This window comes from Zeus faber (genome assembly GCF_960531495.2).
Source record: "Zeus faber genome assembly, chromosome: 1".
NCBI lineage: Eukaryota > Metazoa > Chordata > Actinopteri > Zeiformes > Zeidae > Zeus > Zeus faber.
The window spans coordinates 22,018,125-22,034,736 of record NC_137193.1 but is presented as its reverse complement, the minus strand read 5'-3'; the positions used below and the strand labels follow the sequence as shown (position 1 = coordinate 22,034,736).

General features: G+C 43.0%; 1 protein-coding gene across 1 annotated transcript in view; it reads right to left on the bottom strand.

The window, feature by feature from the left end:
* The window catches only part of ripor2 (RHO family interacting cell polarization regulator 2), a gene marked incomplete at both ends in the record, with an annotated part of 48,564 nt that extends 47,009 nt beyond the window's left edge, over positions 1 to 1,555 (bottom strand). The window contains one exon of the mRNA XM_080016828.1: positions 1,477 to 1,555. Within this exon, the coding sequence (XP_079872954.1) occupies positions 1,477 to 1,555 (79 nt within the window). The remainder of the gene's footprint in view (positions 1 to 1,476) is intronic.
* Positions 1,556 to 16,612: the final 15,057 nt, after the last annotated feature.

Sequence of the window (16,612 nt, the reverse complement as noted above, 5' to 3'; positions counted from 1 at the left end):
TCCAAAGAGCTAATTATGACAAAAGAGCTTGAACAATACATATCTCGCAACCTCCAACTCCTACTATGAATAAACACAAAGACTCCAATTGGCTCGCCATGGCGGGAAGCCATGCGCTGTGATTGGCCAGTTTGTTGCAGAGAGGAAAACAGTCAGCTGCCTGGCTGCCTACCTTCTGGCTGTGTGGAGCTCTGTTCACGGGGAAGACATATTACCATTGGTTTAACTCAGTCAAAAGTGGGTCAGTGGGAATATTACCATACATTACGCCACATGACCGCATGATGCAATATCAAGGCATAGCCCCCCAGGTGACTGGCCACCACCATTTCCACTGGCTTCAGTTCCCCCATGACAGGGCTTCACACACCAAGCTATTGATGCAAGCATGGTTCTTCAAAAGTAGATTGTTCTTTTGTGTTGCACAGAATAGAACACAAGATAGATGAACATACAGTAATAGAGCACGATGCACATGCGGATGATGTTTGAGAGCATGCAGAGCTGTATGGAGTGGCAGACATGAAGGGAACCTAAATAAACTGACCTTACCATTTATAAATATATGCTGCAAAATACATCTGAAGGCGTTGCACAAGGATTACCTACAGTACAACAAGAACCTACAGTAATACCAAGCCGGTGTGGTTAGTAATAGTCCAGTAGAACACATGGAATGATTTATGCTGCGTGGTTTTGTCATGTTGTGGTGAAAACATATAACACAGTAAATAGTGAAGAGTTGGGGATTGGTCATGAAAATAGTCCTCAAAAGTCCTTTAAGAGTTAAGCTATACTTACTATTTAGTGCATTTGTTTTTTATACATTATTCAGAGCACAATTCTATCATCCTTCATTTGCCGGACTTAATGCTATGATTACAGTGGAGTTTTACAGTTACCGAAAGCGAATCATTTTCCTGTGGTGCATAATGCTCTGTTGAAAACATCTGCCCTGTTCCACAAGTACGCCCACACTGGGTGCAGGGCATGGCGGCACTATGCTTTATAAAACTAGCATAAGCTGGAACATGATAAACACGCTGCAGAGCAAATGCAGAGCTCCCATACTGTACATTACAGACAGATTGAGTTCTCTTCAGCAACTCTTCAGTTCCATGATTTATTAATTTTAACAGAGTAAAAATATCTATTGCAACAAACTTTTGAATCCAGTTCTCCCTTTGCAAAAAAACAAAAAAACAATGCATGAAGTATGTCTGTTAAGACCTCAAGCACCCCACCTACACACACAAGGTCCAGACAGGCCTCCCCGATTCTCCTCTGATCTCTTGCCCTTCTACCAAACCACAGCCACAAGTCCCACAACCCAAACAACCGCCTGACCAAGCTCACCTCATCTCAGCCAAACCTCAACCCCCCCCCCCCCCCGCGCTGAAGTCGAACTTACTTAACACAAATCCCACCTGTTATCCCCCCGTCGGTATTACCCTTTGCCATGGCTGACCATCCTACCATCATCGTAGAAGGAATCCTCCGCCTCTTCGCGCATCATCTCATCCAGGTCATCGGCTCCAATGTCGGTCATAGCCATCACTTTTCTTTTCCCTTTCCCTTCCCGTTGCAGTCGCCTGGCTAAATCAGGGGCTTGGCAGAGAGAGAGAGAGAGAGAGAGAGAGAGAGAGAGAGAGAGAGAGAGAGAGAGGCAGGAGAGCGACTGGGCTGTAAAATTGAATCGACGCCGGCTTGGCCTCTTCGCTCCGGGCAGCAGTCCGAGCGGCAGTCCGAGCGCCGGTGAGAAAAGAACTGAGAACCGAGCTTAGCTTCTGCTTACTGCACCATGCCGTGCGTGTGCGTGTGCATGCGTGTGTGTGTGTAGGGTGATGAATATGCATTTGCGGGACTTATATTCGTGTGTGTGCGTGTGTGTGTGTGTGTGGCAAATGAAAATGTGTGTGTGGGTGAGAAAGAGGACCCTTGGTAAGTTTTAGCAACAGCGATGATTTCATAACATCCTGTGTGAAGCGGAACTAAGAGTGTGCTGTTTGAAGGGCTCTCATAGTCTTTGTGTACATGTGTGTGCATGGAATGGTGTGTGTGTGTGTGTGTGTGTGTGTGTGTGTGTGTGTGTGTGTGTGTGTGTGTGTGTGTGTGTGTTCATGTGCACAGCAGGGCTTTTTAAAGTGAGTCAGTCCAAGCGGCTAGTGATTAACTGGAATAATTAGCTTCTGTATTTTGAGCCAGCAGGGACATGGAGAAAGGTTGTGAAAGTGTGTGTGTGTGTGTGTGTGTGTGTGTGTGTGTGTGTGTGTGTGTGTGTGTGTGTGTCTCTTTCTCATCCATTGACCAGGAATCCACTGACTGCTTCTTTTTTGGCCTCATCTGAAGGGTCGTTATGATTCTGAAACTGGCTGATATTGTCTTCATGTCACAGATAATGTGTAAATATGTGAATCATACCCTCAGAAGGCCTTTATTACTGCATTGAACAACAAGAGTCCCCTTACCTAAAGTTCTGAGTTACAGACACATTTATTCGTTTTTCAAAACCATGACCCAAACAACCCATTCTGGTGTAGTTATACATCTGAAAAAAAAAGACAATAAACAAACTAACATCTCTGAACGAAATATAAATGCACTGAGACTAAAAGCATTAAAGAAGGCAGGACTATTCTCACCTATTATGCTCCTATTCAACAAGTAAATATACTGTCGGTTTCCGAGGTCCCTAAAACATGTTTGAAGATTCTTTTGCTGAAAATACCACTTAATTTTTGCATTCTAGCCATTCTAACATGCCCCTAAACCTGTTCAACGGCTGTCTGTTCAGTGGGTGGAACCACCCTCTTAAGGCCTCTAGTTCAAGTAAAAGTTCAAGTTCAAGAGATTATTTGTCACATACATACACGTACGGTCATACATATATGCAGTGAAATGTCATGACACCCGGTGATTACGCACAATAAGCTCTAAAAATACTAAAATGTGCGTAATCGACACGAGGTGCTCGCGCAGGCGTTATGTGAGACAATGGGGTTTGAGCTTTACTTCTGCGTTCCGTTGTATTTAGTCCGTTCACTTTAACTTATTTCACCTTATCAGTCCACCAAAATCAGTTTCTGAACAGATTTGAGGTGAGAAATAAGCAATCCAGTTGTTGAATCTTCAGTGATATTAGATCTACAAGGCTTAATTTAAAAGTCTGTTCCAACTTTAGTTGCTGATACCACACTGGGACACAGCATGCAAGTATTTCTTGTTTGATGTAAATAGAAAACAAAATAAAATAAATACATCTACAATACCAAAAACGCTAACACTATTTTTATTGGTTTTATTTGGAGAAACGCACTGCATACTTTATTTATTATTATTTTCAGAAAGAAATTAGAAATACTTACGTTTCCCTTGTCTGCAGTTTCTTCATGGGCAGTTGGTATTAATTCCTCTTTCTTTTAAAAGATTTGTGCTGGTCAGAGCAGAGCAGTTCCTAGTGGCGCGGGTGGAGATACTCAGAGGGAGGGTGGTTCTAATTAAAATTAAGCCCAAATTGACGTAGGAAGGGGCTGGAGATTTGACCGCCTTGTTTCAAAACACGTTTTCTGATATAGAGACACAAATGAACAGTACATGCACAAACACTCCAACCCTGTTAAGCGTTAAGCATTTCACATCCCATCGAAAAACGTTTCTTCTGAACTCAATCTTAAGCAAAAAAAGGTCAAGAAGACAACAAACGAAAGAAAACTGTTTTACCCTTTTTCTCTCACTACGCTCCTGTCTTGTCTGTACAGTTTAGACAAGTCGATTCCCAGCGAAAATAGAAAGTAGGCCTTCAAGTCACTTCATTATCACTTCCTGCTCAGACTTCCCCTCCCCTGCCGCCGCCTCCCTTCAAGGCCTGGAAGCTCAAGGGAACGAACCTGGAGACAAACTCATTATCACTCGTAAAACCCAGTTACACGAGAATCTGCCAGGATGTTCCCAAACACCAAGACCAAGAAACAGGAGGGTGGGCTCTCTCTGCTGTGGACCTTAAGAGATGGATGTTTTGCTGTTTCTTTAGTGAGATGTAGAGGATGGAAGCATTTAATTTGTTGTGATAAAAAGGAAGACACTGTGAGAAATGGGGGACCCATTTCTCACAGTGTCTACCTGTACATTCAGAATCAGAATTAGAAAGATTGTTGTATGAGGAATTCGTTTTTCATGGTGATAAGAGGATTAGCATCTTGAAACTCAGAGAAAAAAAAAATAATAAAAAATAATTTTAAATAAATAGAATGAAAATTAAAGTGAAAATTCAATAAAATAAAAATTGCGAAATATCAACAAATAGCCGAAAAAATATAAAACAGAAATAGATAATATATAAAAATATTATAATATATAAAAAACATACCGAATATGCAAGTCATCAAGTCAAGTCATCATAATATAGAAAAATATAATCAAAATTATTTTATAAAACCAAATGGGATTCTGGTCATGAGAACTGTGTGTGTGTGTGTGTGCGCATGTACAGTAGGTAAATGTTTATGCGTGGTTCATGGATACTCAGATATGTCGTGGTTTTATTTAATCCTGAAGCGCCAGGGGGGACTTCAGGGTGAGGCAAGTGTGTGTCTCCATTCATGAATAATGAAGCGATGGAAGGTAACAGGAACCCACACACACACACACACACACACACACACACACACACACACACACACACACACACACACACACACACACACACACACACACACACACACACACACACACACACACACACACACACACACACAGGAAATGAAATGATTTGATTTCTGGCAGGGAAACACCCAGTGGGGCAGAGAGCCGCAGCAGTTAATAGATGTAACTAGAAGATGTTCAGAGATTTTATGAATCACATTTTAGAGCGACTCCAGAGAACCTCTGGCAACGTGTTGCTATAAGCAACAAAGAAACGTCCCAGCAAAAACAGAAACCACGGTAACACTTCATTTGGATAGTCCAAAGTTAATTGTCTAAACTCAATATCAACTCACTGTCAGTCAAGTCTTACAACTGAAATTGGAGTTAAGTTGAGTATCAACTTACTGTTAGATAAGGGACCCATTAAATCTATGGGACTACCATTACCAACCCTACCCCATCAAATCTATGGGACTACCATTATGGACGCTAGGGACTACTTAAGACTTAACCAATTCCATGCCTAAATCATGCCTCAACTTAACAATTTCTACTCTAATATCTGTGGATTTCATATGGATTTCTGACCTTAAACCTCAATTTAATCATCCTTAACCTCATAACAACCATTTAAGTGTGATGTAATGATGTCAACAAGACCGGCGGTGTGGGGAAGTGTGTTGTTTTTTTTGTAGATGTATTTATTTTCTTCCATTTCCTCATTGAATGACACAAAAAAAGCATCGTGTGTAACGGGGAGACTTTCTCAGTCACCCCCCCAAACGTTCACTCCCCATGAAACTTTGGATTAATTACAAGACTATGTTAAGGTTTAATCAGACTATCACTGTTGCATCGGTAAAAATTGTGTCTAGATATCGGTTTTTTTATGCACCAACATTGAGGCATTAAAAGAACAAAAACAATGAAGACGAGGATCGATTTGAAGTGGAGTTGAGCTTTGTCGTCCTTTTAATATTAATGTCCATGTGAACGATTTCAAATTTTACTCAGTCCTCCCCCCAGACAGACTCCTCAGAGAGAATGGATGTATAAGTACAAGCATTACTCATCACAGTCAAACAAACAAACAGAGCAAAACAAGACGACATCCCACCCCCATCTGCTCACTCCCACAGCCATTCCTCGAGACTTATCTGCCAAGAAGATGACATTTTACCAACAAATACAGACGCTAAGTTTCTCGACGTCTGCTTTAGAACTCTGGAGCCTGAACTGGGGTCGTGTTTTAGAGATAGAGCACCTGGTCACCAGCGAAGAAAATGGCGTGAAACACAATTGCATGGATATAAATAAATATGCTCACACTCCCAACACACGCCCAAACCTAACATGCACCACATACTTGCACACACAAACCACATATGAAACACAGAACACAATTAGCTTCACAAAGCGTGTAATCCCACGTAAACACAAATTTAGACGAGCATCACACACACACACACACACAGCCCAAAAGACAGCAAAGTCGCGCACCAACGCAAACAGATCGACGCGTACAATGGAGCTTGTTGAATGAGGTCAAACAATGGAGCCAGAAGACGAGCGTCCCAGGAGGCTTGAGCCGCCCACACACTCGCTATTCTGGCCTTGACAATACACACCAGTGTGCCGCCCCGTCACTGTGCGCACCAATATAACTGATTAGAATGGAGGCTACAGCTCATTAGCACGGACGACATGCAACGTCCAGCTTGAGAAATCGTTGCATTGACCCCAAAACAGTTGCTCGGCATGTTGGAAGGAGTAACTCGGGACGGGAGCTTTGGTCTCTGTGTCGACAAATTATTCAGGATTTAAGATTGAAATATTGTCATTTTGGAGAGGTCAGAATAATCAAACATCGACAATTCCCTAAATTCCCCCAAATTATCACACATTAACACACTGCAACAAAGTGCTTCACAGACAAGTGGCGGAAAATATTACTAACGCAAAAGTAAATGTAGATGTATGTACCATTATATGTATTTGAAGAAATTGGGCATAAAAACAGATAAATATTTATTAAAAAAAAAAAAAGTCTTAAATATAATGCCCAAAATAACTTTTAGTTGATGATTTTTCCAGCTTAAACAAAAAATATATATACCTTATTTATATAAAAACAAAGACTATCTCTCAATAGGGTTTCACAACAATAGGAACAGAACGCATAAGCAAACCAGATGGTATTGCGACTCGAAAGGCCAATTCACAAAAGTGTACTTTCCTCCTTTTAAAAATTTTTTTTTTTTTTTTTTTTTTTTTTTAAAGACGATTTCCGAGCACAGTGGACTTGAGCAACAACCCTCTGCACCCCCGGCACAGGTTGTTCCGAAATATCAGACAGGAGTACCGCGGGGGGAAAAAAGGAAGGAAGTGAGAAAGCAAGAGTGGAAGCTGGAGATGGGCGTAAACTCTACAAAGACCTTCATGTCAGAATAACTTCCCCTCTACTTGCTAAGAACATGCTGAATGAACAGCTGAATGGCTTTGCTGATGAGAAATGGTGGGAGAGCGACCAGAGGATGCAGGGAGAGAAATAAAGTGAGAGAGAGAGAGAGAGAGAGAGAGAGAGAGAGAGAGAGAGAGAGAGAGAGAATGAACTGGATTAATATACACACCTTCAAAATCGGGGAGGGAATGTATTGCTTTGGGCTGTCTACATGAAAAATAAGTCTCCCTTCCCTGTGGACCAACTCCACAGCATAGTGTATATCATTTGAAGCCAAATTGAGATGCGCACTCATTTGAGCAGGAGGGAGGGATGTACAGTATGACGGCTGTGGACACATAGAGAAGAGGGAAGAGAAAGAGAGAGAGAGAGATGAAGCTAGAGAGGAAAAAGAGAGCTACGTATTGGACATTTTCTCCTCTTCCTCCTCCTCCTCCTCAACTTCGTCACCTCCACCCAGACCGCTGTGTTTTGATGTTTGTTTTCCCGCTAATTCTCCAAGACGCCTGGCAAAAAAAAAGGAATGATTGTGAAGGGCTGCTTGGTTACCGTGGAAACAATAATGAGGGCATTGCGACGTAAAAGCGATTTGCTATGGCACACTGGTTCATTTAGTGTGTGTTTACTGGGCTCTATGGATCAAGTAAATGATGGCCATAATGACCATGATCACATGTGTGTGATCACCCCCCGGAAGCCACTCAGTCACAGCAGAGATTATTAAAGAAGAAACCATTTATCCAGACCTCAATCCTCATGAAAAAGCATAGCAAGCATGGATAAGAGTTGCAATGCCTGGAAATACTGAAATATATTGGAAGTCGGCATCGATCCTTACTTTGATATTGTATGACCCCAACCCTCTGTGTGTGTGTGTGTGTATGTGTGTGAGCCCCTTCGATGGACTGTCGGTCTTCTCTTAGGAAGCTGGGACATCCCACCAGCCCACCACCACTCGGAGAAAGAACAAGATGGAAGGATGGATCGAAAGATGGATGGATGGATTAATGTGAAGTGCAGAGAGGAAACAGTTCTCTGTGTGGTGTTAAAAGTAAGTTCTGAGGTAAAACAAGTAAAAACATGTACCTACTGTATGAGTATCTGTATCTGGTCGCTCTAATGTGGCCGTAGGTCCTGTATCTGGGATACATTCTGCCTCTAACTCTAGTTTCCCTTGAATAAAGTTTCAATCTATTTATCTACAATCCCGCCCGACGTCTGTCCCTGCGTGTCCTCTTTGTGTGGCTTTATATTTATCTAATCTGTCTCTCTCTCTCTCTCTCTCTCTCTCTCTGTCCCTGTCACTCCCTGCTGCCATTGTATATTTTACCCTTCTCTCTGTCCCGCGATTATATAACTTTTCTCTTCTCTTGTCCCTAGTGAGGGGAAAGGAACAATGGTGCTAATACAGCTGCTGGAGGCCGGCTGTGCCGGACTGGCACCACAGAGCGGTCGGTGCCGCTGCCGCCGCCGCCACAGGGTTCACCTCGAGGACAGCGAGGACAGATGAGTAAACGGCAAATGAACTGAACCTTTGGAACGGGTTGATCACATCCTGTTTGTTTACACCCCGGAGCCATTCTCTAGAGGATTCATATTCAAATCAAAACCTCAAAGCAAGACCTCAAGCTTTTAACCGAAAGGTGTACATTGAAAAGGAAATGCTACCGCCCATTAACGCTGGTTTTCAATTACTTCTTAAACAAAGCAACTTCAATGAGTTTGAATGGGGAAGTCACCAAAACAAGGCAACTTTCTCCATTCAAACTTGTTGGCATCTGTTGCAACAAACACCTGAGTTATACTTTTCCCTTGCTGTCCAAGCCTTCGAGGAAGGCGGTTTGTTGTTTCACAGTCATACCAGAGTCAAATAACCCAGCATCTCACACCCACTGGAGGCATTACTCATAGCTGGAATCCCTCGGCAACCGCGAGCCGTTCATTCGATACTGTGCGATGTACAGTACACCACCATACTCCAGTGGGCGTCTTGCCCAGTTATCAGCTCTGTGACCCAGAGGCTCGGGAGCAGAAGCAGGGTGGAGCGGCTGTGCGGCCAGGGCTCTGCAAGCCACAGCTTCCTCTCCCACGCCACCCGGCACATTACAGAACACCTGCTGGCCGCAAAATGGAGAAGTCGACTTTTGATATTGTGAAATGTAGGCAAATATTTTAGGCCATGATCTGCTGATGTGAAGGCCAAGGGTATTGGACTTGTCACACAGGATAGAACGTGCTGTTCTTTGGGGTGGTGGAGTGGAGGGGTCAAGAACAAGGACATATCTGGGTTTTGTCAAAGTGTATGAATGGGTTGGTTGTGAGTGAAGATTCAAAGGAAATTATTTTATTTTAAATGAGTCAATGGAAGCAGGCAAGGAGGATGTGATTTGCCAACTTGTAAGAACCAGGATGATCAGATGGGAGGAAGTTCGACAAAAGGAAGCATGTGCGAAAAAGATGAGTTCATCTTGCAGCCGTTTTATCTGTCTTAGGCAAGAGAATGCAGGACAATGGGCATGTGCGGCAATTGCAGTAATGGATGTCACAAGCAGGAAATGGGTGGAGGGTGTAGTTTATGTCCTAATCTGACATAACTAGCCATTGTAAGTGTTAGGCATGTAGATTTTCTGCACTAATGGTCATGGAAGCAGAGCGGGTTAAGGAACTGCAATGACAGCTTATCAGCACGCATGAGGGGATCTGTGTCCCTTTGTGTGTGTGTGTGTGTGTGTGTGTGTGTGTGTGTGTGTGTGTGTGTGTGTGTGTGTGTGTGTGTGTGTGTGTGTGTGTCTCGATCCACCAGTGCACCAAGGCACACTAGAATGACAAAATGTGCTCAGGCTACACTTCTGTCCCCTCCTCTGAGGACCGAAAAACACTGCTCCACCCAGAACGTCACAGATACAGCATTTCACTCAATGACTGCTCTGTTCCTCACGGGGAAAGACCTGATCATAATTGTGAATACATCATACATTAAAGCTGCAGATTTCCCCACATTTTTTCTGCCATTAAATGTATTCTGCAGAAAATTAGCGGGCTATTCTCTGCACCTCAGAGAGTATTTTATAGGAAACTTGTCCAGCTATAACTGGGGTTGTGACCTGAACTTGACAATATCAGTTAATGGCTTGGACCCAAAATGACCAAAGAAACTTTATGAAGAGCTCCAGACTTCAGTTTGATCTGAAGACAGAAAGAAAGAACCATCCGGCATTCAAGGGGAGGCCTCTTTTTCACTTGATCAGCATTTGAATATTCCAATCAGTGCGGCCAGCATGGGTTTAACCAAGGTCCACACACACACACACACACACACACACACACACACACACACACACACACACACACACACACACACACACACACACACACACACACACACACACACACACACACACACACACACACACACACACACGTACGTCTGTCTGGCAGCCCTCCTAGGGGAACTGCTTCATAATGAAACCACATCCTGTCCACTATGAGATCCCAGGATTTCTACTGAGAGGTACAAAGAAGAAACTGGCAACCCGCTCCAAACCCAGTGACATGAGAACCATGAGCTCATGAGCTTGAGTTGCCATGTCCTCAGTGGGGTTTTTGTCTTAAAGGCTGATCCACCGCACAGCTTGACCAGCCAGCTCGGTGGTATTCAGAGAGGTCTTCTCATTTGTATCTCAATGAATCAGCAACAGAAAACACTGTGCTTGTTTTATACCGCTTTCCCACTGCACCAAAACACTGTAACACCCGCTAATATCCAGCATTTGTCATCAGTTGGAACGGTAACACCCAGGTTCCAGTCCCAGGTCAAGTGACTCTGCAATAGACACGGGTTTTAAAGGCCTCCACATCTGATCAGCTCTGATGTGAACAGGACACACCGGTCGACCCGCTCATTTTAGCCCCTTTACCTGCGCAATGCGAGTTTACCTGCGCAAGTTTCTTTATGTTGGCGTATAAAAATAGACAGGAATATCCGTGTATCATTCCATTATTTCATATCCCATTTATATCCCATTTCACAAGTTATTGATTTTTTTTCCGCTTGGAGGACCATGAAAGTGTGAGTGTGGGGATCACTCCGTGGGGATCACAGCAGAGAACCTACACCCTCCCCGCTGGGCTCCGAGCCACTCCAGCACCGGCAGCATGGAGTATCTATGATCCATGCGGCTTCTACTGTAGCGTTGGGTCGATCAGGAACGAGCCGATTCTTTTGAACGGCTCAAAATACTTTTTCCCCCCAGGTTTTACAGTTTTATGTCGTCAAATGTTTAAGTTTCTGTCTCCTCTACTGTTTGGTCCCAATCACACTGGAACCATGACACGCCCTTTTCCCGGCGTGTTCATGATGTCGAACGTGACAGCAGAAAAAAAACAGCATTTCTCCTGGCAATGGGAAAGGTGCACATTTTTTTGTGTAAAAAAGGTATTGGTCTGTGATGCAGAATGCCCGAGTGAGAAACTCTTCTAAAAAAACAAACAAACAAAATAAAAAAAATACCACCAATCAACCAATGAAAATCTGGCAACCCCAAACTCCAAACCTTGAGTTAGGACTCAGCGAACCAGCGGGACGCTGATTCAATGTAAGGAGAATGAGTCAAGAAAAGACAAAAGCGATATTGCTACGGTTCCAACTCAAGGACATAATCTGAAAAGCAGGAATTTGATCCGATTAACTCATTAACGCGAGTCATGATGAATCAGAATCAGTTCATTCTAGCAGTGACATTCACCCACAGTGCACAATGAATTTGTTCTGGTGAGGCTTGGTGCATTTCACAGACGAATACGACAAAAAAAACCTTGACATTCCTAAAAAATAGAGAATAAAAATAACAAGAAATTAAAATACAAAACAAATAGTTAAGTAAAACTACAATGAAAAAAAAATTTAATTGTCAAATGTAAACAAATTCCCCAAAAATATAAAAGTGAAATATTCAGACATATAAATATATAATATACAAAATGCAATACTATTCACAGGATAACAACTTATTGTTATGGGTATAAGTTATACATAGATAGATAGATTATTAGTGTACTACCAGTGTTACTGTGCATGTATTATTTCACAAGTTGGACCGATTAATACACAGTAAACATATTTTGAAGAAAAAAATGTGAGTGCGCATCTGCTTTTAGAAATAGTAGAAATGAGACAATTGCACACAGAGGAGTTCATTTGAGTTAGGATTATAATAACAAAGAAGAAGACGGGCACGTTCCCACAATTTTGAGCATCTGACGCTTAAAGCCCGATGAGAAAAGAGAGGCGAGCAGAAATGAAGCCTAGAGCACACAACCATTCCTTCTCACTTTCTCCATCGCTCTTTTCACACAGCTCACTTTTTCCTCCTCTCCTCGGTTCAGAAACACAATTTACATGAACCCTCTGAGTCTGAGAGCATCTAAGACACACACCCCCCCCGCCGCCCCCCCATGGAGACAGAAGAAGAAAGAGAGACAGAGAGACAGACAGAAAATCAGTAGCAGACATGGTTGTAATGAGACTGAGTTGATTTGATCTGCTCTGATGTACAGTAGTCACACACACACACACACACGCACACACACATGTAGTGAGGAGGTGCGTTGCTATGGAGTGGGAAGATGTTCTGAGAGCAAGCACCATCATAAGAGGCGCAGAAATATGTACTGGGGATAGTGGTTGTGGGAGGGTGGCGAGAGAGAGAGAGAGAGAGAGAGAGCGAGATTATAGGAGGGACTGGGGGTAGAGAGATGGAAATGTGTGAAGTTCTAGGGAGGGAATGGGAGGAAAAGACAGAGGAAGCATGCAGCTCAGGAGAGAAGAAATGGGAGAATGAAAGAGCAGAAACAAAAGGGGTGAATGAGATAGTGATGAGAGAGAGAGAGAGAGAGAGAGAGAGAGAGAGAGAGCGAGAGCAATTTAAAGAGGGTAGAGGTGAAGGACAGAGAGGAGTGGAGAAGGGGTTGTGGTGAACCGGGACAATTCCACTCAGACGTGTAATTCCTGCCCACGTGCACTTTGCCAGGAGACAGCGGCAAGGACACAAAACAGAGTGTAACAGGACATCACTTCCGCTGCAGCTGCCTGTTTACAGTGCGACAGGAGGGAAGAAAAGGTCAAAGGCAGCGCCACAGCTGTAATGTAACTCTGCAGCGGTAATAGTAATAATATCAAAGAAAAAAAATAAAAACAAGCAAAACCCAATTAATCAAGCAAATGGTAATAATGCAAATAATATAAATAACGATAATACAAATAATTATATGAAAATAATAATAATAATAACAATAATAATAATAATTTCGTCATTATTCCTGCAGACAGTTACTACAAAGTGCTTGTTAGAGGAAAATATCTAATCAGTAATTCAGGTTATAGGCCTGTTAACTAGTGCCGCCCTCTAGTGACGTGTACTGGTATCACGCTCAAAGTGGAAATGTGGGGATTTGCTCAGACTGACTTTTATTCTGCAAAAACAAACAATTAAACAATTAAATAATAATAAAAATAATACTGTGAAAGAAAAGAAAATCTCTCAGTGCAACACTCCACTCCTCTGAAACATGTTACTACAGTTACTACAGTTGATTAGTAAATTAAGTGTAGAAAAAAAAGTTTACATATTTACACGGAGTCTGGCCAAATACAGTGCATAACATATTAGTATTATATGTTTAAGCTATGGGAGTCTTTTGGAAACCCATTTGAGACAAAACAGCTATACATAACCAGGAACTTATTTATCACCCGACTGTGAGATTCTCAAATATGGGAATGGTGAGTCGTGGTGTACAGCTGCCATTTGAAATAATAAACACCATTACAGTCTCCCTGGGGGTAAAAGACAGATGGTTTTTGCAATTTTGTCACTTTCACTGATTGGTAAAGAGGAATAAATAGGAAATCACTTTTTTTTCCCCCCTCTGTGGGAAAATATGTGGTCTGTGGTATTACAAAATATTATATGGGATATAATCATCCATGTCTTCATTATCCTTGTATTACATTGCAGATTTAGTACTGAATCACTGCTTTGGAGAAACAATTACTAAATTATTTGCTACAGGGCTATTAGGAGTGAATTGGTAACATTTAAAATCTTAATGATCTGCATCTGCTTTTTTTGCTGACACAAGAGCATGGCGTTAAGCAATTTTTGTTATGTCTATTTATACTCGATAAATAAGAGGACTGCAACTCTATAAACAGAAGTTCAATTTAAATAGAAAGCAGCTACTGTTTCCCCTGGTGTCCTGCTGTGATAATGTCTGAGTGACACCATGAGATCATCTTGAAATCTTGATCTCAATGAGGCCCGAGGACATCTATACATCTATACTGTACACATTGCGAATTCAAGGAAAGAGTTCTGAATGACACGCAAATGGATTTAAAGAGATAATTTCTGCCTGCATGAGCTTTTCGGTTTCAGAAAGGGAAACCTGCACTATAAATGTGAGAACGATCAAGATGAGGTTATCGGAAGTTCCCATTTACACTTACACTCGTGTTTATCTTTGCATGAGTTTTTCTTTCAAATGTACAAAGTTCATAGATAAAAGTGACATTGTACTAATAGTGGGGCAAAATTGACGCTTGCTGGGATACTTTTAAAAGACAACTTTAAAAAGGTTTAGCAGTGATAATAAAGCAACAAATCTCTGGTGACTTCTTCCCTTTTGCCGAGCACTCCACCGGCCATTACACCCGATCAGCATCCCTGTGGTAAAGCGCTGCACAATAAGAAGACACTGATGAAAGACGTGGTGCAGAGAACAACATGGCTGCTCGGTAAAGAGTGGAGCTGCAGTGCAGAGGATGGTTGGCTCAGCAACATCACTGTAAATGGTACGTATTTGGGTTTAGATATTGTACTTTTGACCAGAGATACTGTAGATAGCAGTCACAGTCAAAGTATAATTTCTGAGATTAACTGGCCGGGGCTGAATCATCCAGCCCCCCCCCCACAGACAACCTAAATGAGACATCTGTCAATTGCACCATCGCTTTTTTGCTCGCTGAAACACAGAGAGCCTCTTATGTAAGAGCTGGAGCTGTCCAAACGCAACACATCCAGACGGCCGTGGCGCGGCAGCGTTGTCCAGTAAAACAAGAGCGCTGTAATCCATTCCCTGCTAAAATCTGATCCTTCACAACACACTCACACAAATGCTGTGTCAATTAAACATTTACCAATCAGGTATGGTCAGATAGACCACTCCAGAGTCACCCGACTCCTTTTTATCGTGTGCGTTTTCCAAATCCAATCACAAATTAAAATAGTACAGTGATCTACCACCAAAACAGACCAAGAACACATCACTTGGTCTTTAGCAGCGACCCTAACACTTGCTGATTTGCAGGTATTGTAAGACAAACCCTGAACTGAAACTGTAACATTTGACTGGAGGTGAATTTGGCGAGGGGGACTGTGGGGGTCTTCTGTGGCTGCAGGGCAGGGTGCTCAGGCTTTGCTGCTGTCGTGGGGTGTCTGTACGACTGTGGGACTCGGGGGGGCTGCGGGGCATTTGCCGCTGCTTGGCTATAAAGATATAATTCCGACCTCATACACCAGAACAATTGGGACAATTCCCATACACTCACCAGTGGACACGAAAAGCTTTGCCCTGGTCAACCCACAGGTCGTCCACAGAACAGAGTTGTTGATGATGATTAAAGAATGAATAAAAAGTGGTGAGGGGACAGTCCAATTTTTTGAATGTGAAGGACATTCGGTTATAAAACTTCTTCACTTTTAGAAGAGCGACTTTTGCTCATTACAGCTTGACAAGTTGGATCTCTGCATTTACTCACCTGCAGTGCACAATATCCTAGGCACTGTATAATAAATCTTTGTAGCCTTGACACTTCATAGTCTCTAAAGTTTACTGCACCAGCCTGAAGGATGACACATCCAAGTGACTGGACGTGTAAGCGTACACCAAAACCTATTGACAACCAGATTGAAGTCTAGCATAAACAAACAAGCATTAACTCAAAAAGGCAGAAAACAATAGCTGGTTAGGAAACCAAAGGAGGTTGGAATTCTTCCAGGACCCCTTCCACCTGCCAAAACACACACACTCACGGTTGAACTCCCTGCGGCGGGCGCGGGGCCTCCATGGTCGGTTTCGTATCCAGTTTAGGCGCCGAGGCAGTTCCATGTTGCCGAGCCGTTGCCAGTGTGTATCAAACACTGATCCATCGATGGTCATTGACCGGTCCGTCTAGCCGGCGTCGTCCCCAAGACGGATCCTCATGCTGGGGAAGCAACGGCAGCATGTACACCGCCTGAAAAGCAGGGTCCAGTGAAGCTAAGAAGCAGTTCTGTTTCAAACCTGCTCTACACTGTCCAGGAAAGGGCTGATGGGCTTTGTGAGTCTGGACTGGCTCCCCCGCCCCTGCTTCATCTTTAATGCACGAGTCAGTGGAACATAACTCCCTGGGTGCTGGGGAGAGACAGAGGCTCCAGCCAGTCAGCCCTCTCCCCAGGACACTACGCC